The sequence below is a fragment of the Haplochromis burtoni genome, unplaced genomic scaffold (assembly GCF_018398535.1).
Source record: "Haplochromis burtoni strain Fernald_Lab_line unplaced genomic scaffold, NCSU_Asbu1 Contig_1029, whole genome shotgun sequence".
NCBI classification, from domain to species: domain Eukaryota; kingdom Metazoa; phylum Chordata; class Actinopteri; order Cichliformes; family Cichlidae; genus Haplochromis; species Haplochromis burtoni.
Window position 1 is genome coordinate 68,798 of NW_024583390.1, and position 7,427 is coordinate 76,224.

At 37.2% G+C, this 7,427-nt stretch overlaps 1 protein-coding gene across 1 annotated transcript; it reads right to left on the reverse strand.

The window, feature by feature from the left end:
- Window positions 1–5,333: 5,333 nt before the first annotated feature.
- On the reverse strand, window positions 5,334–7,427 carry LOC106632633. Its single transcript, XM_042216372.1, has 6 exons — window positions 7,375–7,427; window positions 6,872–7,189; window positions 6,435–6,791; window positions 6,226–6,339; window positions 5,940–5,989; window positions 5,334–5,562 (listed from the first exon to the last, which is right to left on the reverse strand). The coding sequence occupies exons 1-6, from the start codon at window positions 7,415–7,417 to the stop codon at window positions 5,443–5,445; spliced, it is 1,002 nt and encodes a 333-aa protein (XP_042072306.1). The 5' UTR covers window positions 7,418–7,427; the 3' UTR covers window positions 5,334–5,442.

Genomic DNA, 7,427 nt, shown 5'->3' on the forward strand with positions numbered 1-7,427 from the left:
TGGTATTTCAGTGAAAAGGAGGTGAGATGATTACAATAAGTCAGACTGTAATGTGCACCTGATTGGTTAACTCTGAAAAGATTCAAATCTACACTTCCTGTTACATTTACCTCCTCCTGGGCATAGTAAAAAACGGCCACCTCTCTTTTATCTAGTGTTGAAGTAATCCTTTTTTAGCTATTGTTTTGTACAATTTCGTCTATCCCTGGATATTTATTATTTTTGTTAGTGAATCTTAAACATGTGTGCCATATAGTCTTAGAAATATATTAGTTCATCATGGTTTGCATTTTATAGGAAATTTCCTGGTTGGCTGTTTTGCTGGCAATGACAGTTTACTCCTGAGAAGCACTGAAGAACTGACTAAACCAATATCCCCTCCTAAAGAAGATAACCTCACCTCTTCAAAATCAGAACTGCCATATTTGCAGCAAAATTCATTGCGAATCAACCAACATTACTGAAGTAGTTTAATAACGATCACACGTGTTAACCCCATGGTGGAGCTAGAGGTAAATCCAGAATGATGCTAAACTTATACTGCAGCATTTTACTGACTAAATCAAAATAGAAAGCTTTTCTTTGCATCAGCTGGATTGAGAAAACCTACAACCTCAGATAATAATTATGAAATCAAGCCTTTATTTGTAAATGCAGGCATCTTTATCAGCCTCGTTGAAAACTCATTGTTTTATGCATCATTAACCCTTTAAGACCTACCATAGAACCAAGTCCGCCAGAGCTTATATTATATTTTTACATGCTGTGGAGCCATTTTTGGGAGTATTTCAAGTTGCTATGCATCAATACAACCATTATAGCCTAAATTTTAATAATATGTCTGCATTAAGTGCATAGTAATTACATAAATTGCAAAAAAGTGCAATAAACTACAATTTTTTTTTAATTGTTTTTGTTTTTTTAACATATATTTCCAGTTAGAGAAATTTAAGAGGCTTATCCCTCAAAACTGTAAATACAAAAAAGTTGCACAAAATAGTTTCCCACCACAGGAAATTTATTTTTAATGTCTTCATAGTTTTATTTTTGAAATACACCAATTTTTATATACTGCAGGAAAAACAAAAATAAATATTATAATGCAAATTTGCAAAAAAAGCAGCATGTGCATCAAAATAAACTATTTCCAGCAGTGTAATATGAGTCCTAAGCATCCCAGAAACGACACAGAAAGTCATAAAGTCAAAGATAACTTTTAAAAACACCAGTATAGGCTCATGAGGCCCTGATGGTAAAAAAAACTACATTTCCGCAAAATGACGTCACTTCTGGTTTCGGGCAGGTCATGGCAAACATGCGATAGTTCGCGCTGATGGACGTAGGAAGTGTTTTTTTGAAACGGAGCGTCCCTGCTCCAACCGGCTTTAAAGGGTTAAAAGTTTCTTCTGGGCAATATGAATCAACTAAATGCCCCCTATTCCAGTCAAGAACAGGTAATACAGATCAATGAAACACATTTCAAAAATATTTCAACACAAAGTAGCAAGAGAAAAATTATGAAGGTATTTGATGATCATGTCAATAAAATCTATTTTTACCTTGATGCCTTCTCATTACCTGCTTTCAATTTTGCAATACATTCGTTTTTATGATGTTTTTTATTTAAAGGGCTTTAGAAGATGTCATTTTAATCATACATTATATAGCATTTTATTCTATATACTTAAAGTACTTTATTTGCCTCATATTCACAGTCAATTTAGAATTACCAATTCAACTAACTTGGATGTCTTTTGATTGCGGGAGGAAGTTGGAGTACTTGGAGGAAACCCATGCACGCAAAGAGAGATCATGGATACACCACACAGAAAGGCCTCAGCAAGGACTTGAACTATAAGCCATCTCGCTGAGAGGAAACAGTGCTAACCAATCCGTCAGTGGACCAACTATTTGCAACTTGTGTGCTCCAAAGAGCTCTTAAAGTATAAACCCTCGCAAAACTAACTCGGGATCTCGCAAAAGTTGAATTCCAACAATGGCGGCAGCTACTTAGTTGTAATATTACTCTTTCTGGGTCACAAAATACACTTTTAAGATATTTTGAGACGTGAATGTAGTTGTGTAAACGTCAGATATCTGCTCGGTTTACAAGACATCACATATTTGCAAAAGTGCTCCGACGTTTTCAGAGATCTGACACCCACTAGCTCGAAGCTAACGGGAGGTCGAGACCTACTACAGCCGGGAGGAACACCGCTTTCCTGGCACATAGTGCCTCGACCTCCCGGTCGGCTTCGAGCTGGCGGCCTCCAAAGAATGCGGCTAAAATTCTGGTACCCATGTGTCCTTTGCCTTGTTCTTAGTTTACTCCATGCCTTGTTATTTAGATTTATTTCACCTGTGTATAGTTACCATTGTGTCTCCACTCTGCCCTCACCTCTTGTGTTTTTGTTACCTCAGTTTGTTTCAGTTCCTTATCGTGTCATTCTGAATAACAAGGCATGGAGTAACCATTTCATGTTTACTGTTTGTTTGCCCATGAGCTTCCCCCCCTCTTTGGATCTATGGCAGGGGTGTCAAACTCCAGGTATCCTGACTCTTTTACATGTGTCTCTGCTGCAACACACCTGAATAAAATTAGTAAGTAATTAGCAAGATCCTATGGAACGTGACTGCATAACCCTACTCAAGTAAATTTAAATAAATGTAAGTGTTGGGAAAAATGTGTATTCTTCTAGTAAATAAACTCTTCAAACTTGTTTAGTGAAATCCACCTTTTGAGTCTACTCATCTGGCATCTGATGTGACAAAACTGCATTGTAATATTGTTTCTCAAATCAATACCAACCATGTTTCTATAAGCAAAGTTATTGCTGACATAATGACTTTTTTTTGCACTAAAGGCTTTCTAAATTGTTATTTTAAAGATGTAGATGAGATTTAACAATAAATATTGTATAGAATCTGTCCAAATACAGAAAATATAGGAAAATAAGCACTAAAATGTGTGTTTTGGATTGTTGCTTTTAGAAATAAAATATCTTGGAAGCAAAAATATTAAAAAAAAAATTTCTTGTACTGTATTGCATTAATTACAAAGAAAAAAATACAACTGACACCTCAAAAATATTTTTTTAATTACAAAAAGTAGGACAATCATTGAATACAGTTTAAAATCAGGGATTTTGAGAAATGCGACAAAACTAAATTTATAGCTTTGAGAGCCAGTCAGTAATGAAGCAAATAAACTGTTAACAGTTAATATTTAATGAAGAGAAAAAAAACATGACTAAAGGGTCACAAATATAGAGTCTATTTCAATATCAGATATAGTTTCAATTTAAATTTCAGGAGATTATCGTGGAAATTTTAAATAAACCCGCAAACACCTTGGTGAGCATGATTTAAAGTGAGTTTAATAACAATTTTTATTAATTGCAATATGGAGAGACTCTGGTCAAATACCTAAGCAGTCTCTGACGATGGCTGCCGCCCTTACATCTTATATACAAACAGACAAAGACATTCCACAACTTCTACATGTTGCCCAATCTCACGGGCCTATACCTTCCCTTCAAAGAGAGAGGGAGAGAGAGGTAAAGAATTACAGGTTTTTGCCGAGCCGTCACCTAGAGATTTACATCCCTGAATAGCAGGAGTCTCACTATCTGTTTAACGTCTCCCATGAACTAACAATGGCTCCACTCTGTGTGTGTGTACAGGGAGTGCAGAATTATTAGGCAAATGAGTATTTTGTCCACATCATCCTCTTCATGCATGTTGTCTTACTCCAAGCTGTATAGGCTCGAAAGCCTACTACCAATTAAGCATATTAGGTGATGTGCATCTCTGTAATGAGAAGGGGTGTGGTCTAATGACATCAACACCCTATATCAGGTGTGCATAATTATTAGGCAACGTCCTTTCCTTTGGCAAAATGGGTCAAAAGAAGGACTTGACAGGCTCAGAAAAGTCAAAAATAGTGAGATATCTTGCAGAGGGATGCAGCAGTCTCAAAATTGCAAAGCTTCTGAAGCGTGATCATCGAACAATCAAGCGTTTCATTCAAAATAGTCAACAGGGTCGCAAGAAGCGTGTGGAAAAACCAAGGCGCCAAATAACTGCCCATGAACTGAGAAAAGTCAAGCGTGCAGCTGCCAAGATGCCACTTGCCACCAGTTTGGCCATATTTCAGAGCTGCAACATCACTGGAGTGCCCAAAAGCACAAGGTGTGCAATACTCAGAGACATGGCCAAGGTAAGAAAGGCTGAAAGACGACCACCACTGAACAAGACACACAAGCTGAAACGTCAAGACTGGGCCAAGAAATATCTCAAGACTGGTTTTTCTAAGGTTTTATGGACTGATGAAATGAGAGTGAGTCTTGATGGGCCAGATGGATGGGCCCGTGGCTGGATTGGTAAAGGGCAGAGAGCTCCAGTCCGACTCAGACGCCAGCAAGGGGGCCCGTGGCTGGATTGGTAAAGGGCAGAGAGCTCCAGTCCGACTCAGACGCCAGCAAGGTGGAGGTGGAGTACTGGTTTGGGCTGGTATCATCAAAGATGAGCTTGTGGGGCCTTTTCGGGTTGAGGATGGAGTCAAGCTCAACTCCCAGTCCTACTGCCAGTTTCTGGAAGACACCTTCTTCAAGCAGTGGTACAGGAAGAAGTCTGCATCCTTCAAGAAAAACATGATTTTCATGCAGGACAATGCTCCATCACACGCGTCCAAGTACTCCACAGCGTGGCTGGCAAGAAAGGGTATAAAAGAAGAAAAACTAATGACATGGCCACCTTGTTCACCTGATCTGAACCCCATTGAGAACCTGTGGTCCATCATCAAATGTGAGATTTACAAGGAGGGAAAACAGTACACCTCTCTGAACAGTGTCTGGGAGGCTGTGGTTGCTGCTGCACGCAATGTTGATGGTGAACAGATCAAAACACTGACAGAATCCATGGATGGCAGGCTTTTGAGTGTCCTTGCAAAGAAAGGTGGCTATATTGGTCGCTGATTTGTTTTTGTTTTGTTTTTGAATGTCAGAAATGTATATTTGTGAATGTGGAGATGTTATATTGGTTTCACTGGTAAAAATAAATAATTGAAATGGGTATATATTTGTTTTTTGTTAAGTTGCCTAATAATTATGCACAGTAATAGTCACCTGCACACACAGATATCCCCCTAAAATAGCTAAAACTAAAAACAAACTAAAAACTACTTCCACAAACATTCAGCTTTGATATTAATGAGTTTTTTGGGTTCATTGAGAACATGGTTGTTGTTCAATAATAACATTATTCCTCAAAAATACAACTTGCCTAATAATTCTGCACTCCCTGTATATATGTGTGATAGAGCATAAGTGGTGCACATGCATACAACTGGTGAAAATGTAATTCTACAATTACTAAAGTTATATGGTTAAAACATGTGATCAATACAAAAAAAAGCAATCTTCCACGACATTGTTACTGGCATCAGCGTTTAACTTGAGAGTAGACACTGTGTTCATCACCCTCTCTCTTCCTTTTTCCTCTTGTTTTTCTTTCAGAGAAATTCAGTGCAGTGTAGTTTAGTTCATCATCAGCTTCTTCAGTCTGTGCCGTAGTTAAAAACAGTTATATAAAAATAAAATCATATAATTGAGATAGAGTTAGTAGATAGTCTAAGGAGCTTGGAAAGAAAAGCGTCTGGACTTCTTTAGTTGCTTGAAGACGTTTCACCTCTCATCCAAGAAGCTTCTTCAGTTCTAAGGTCAAATGGTGGAGAGTCCCAGATTTAAACCCAGTGGGAGTTTCCCCCACTGGGGGATGAGAGATGAAACGTGTTCAAGCAACTCAAAGAAGTCCAGACGCTTTTCTTTCCAAGCTCCTTAGACTACGATGACCTGGATGACTGAGAACCTTCACAGACAGTTAGATAGATAGAAAAACAATTGTCACATCTTTTAACATCAATAATTATTATTACTTACAAGTTGGTGCGAGGTTTCAGTTTGTATATCTGATAAAGCACCTTCATTTCCTAAGAATAAAAATAATAAATAAATAAATAGTGAAATGAACTTAACTGTGTCATTTGACTTAGAACCTAAAAATCTCATGCATAGAAATACATTGTTCTAATAAAATATATTAGATTGATTAATTACTAACCACTATAAACACCTCATTTATTGCAGATTCTATTCATCGTTCTTCTGTAGAACTTATGATATTGTATATAAAATGTATAAATGTTTTACTTTTTAAAACGCTTACCTCTATGTGATTTACATACTTGTTGGTTGAAGATGAGGAACGCGTTTCCAATCACAGAAACAGCCAAACAAACTATTAATATCGTGCTCTGAATGAATACTGACTCGGTTGATTCTACAAAAACAAACAAACAAAAAGTTCTCAAACATTTTGATCACTCGTGCTGATTTTGTAAACAGAACTTCCAGTTTTTAAATAGAAAATCATACCAAGTTCCAGTGTAATTCCATTTCCAAATAATATCTCCCCACATGTGGCCACAGCACAGTAATAGGTCCCAGCATCAGAGGAGCTGACATTCTTAGAGAAGCGATAAACACATCTATCCTGGGGGTCAGAATTTTTCTCACATACATTATAGTTGTTTGTGTCAGTGTAGATGATGTTTGGATGAGCATTATTTGCTCCAGCTCTAAACCAGAGAATATTGAGACCTCCTGGACATGTCTGGTTGTCAGAGTCAGAGAAGACTTTACACTGAAGAGTCATCGTGTCTCCTGAACGAACTGGGTTTGATTCTATCTGCAGCTGACTCACTGTATAGTTTGATGTCCTCTGAGTGTTTCCTGTGTAATAAAAAAATATTTTTTTTCAAAACACGTTTTAAAACAATTTCAAACTTTGTAAAAGCATGTCAGTTTATTACCTTTTACCAACAAATACGTCCCACTCCATTTAACTCCAATCCTTTCTGTGTTTGCACAGTGATAGATTCCCTCATCATCTTGATCTGCTTTCAAAATGGTCAGGCTGGCAAAATCATCACCTATGTCAAATTTCAAACTAGTAAATTCAGGACCAAAAGTAGGTTCTGTAGATTTGAATACTGTCACTATTAACTTCAGAGTTCCCCCAAAGCTCTGCTTGTACCAGTGGACTCCTCTACTGCTGAGCTCTTTGGGTATAGCACATGTTATAGTCGCTGGTTCACCAAGCTGAACAGTTTTCACTGGAACTACAGTATCTGAATTAAGAGAAAGCAGAAAAATAAAATCTTGTTTGATATATGTTTAACTTGCACTACATGCAAGGTACATGTAGTGCAAGTTAACTTATAAGTGCAAAACTATTTTTACAGCAATTTATATGCATCTGTTTGACAAGTAAATTCTTAAGAACATTTTTAGACAAATTTAAAAAAGCACTTACATCCTTGGTGAATTAAAAACAATGTAATCCATAAGATGATCATCTTGACAGTG

Bases quoted from the DNA above. Each gene is read 5' to 3' on its own strand.
- LOC106632633 (XM_042216372.1), bottom strand. From the start codon at position 7,417: ATGATCATCTTATGGATTACATTGTTTTTAATTCACCAAGGAT. The intron at 6,340-6,434 runs GTATGATTTTCT...TTGTTTTTGTAG, and splicing joins TGGAATTACACTGGAACTTG to AATCAACCGAGTCAGTATTC. The intron at 5,990-6,225 runs GTAAGCGTTTTA...TTTTATTCTTAG, and splicing joins AGTATGTAAATCACATAGAG to GAAATGAAGGTGCTTTATCA.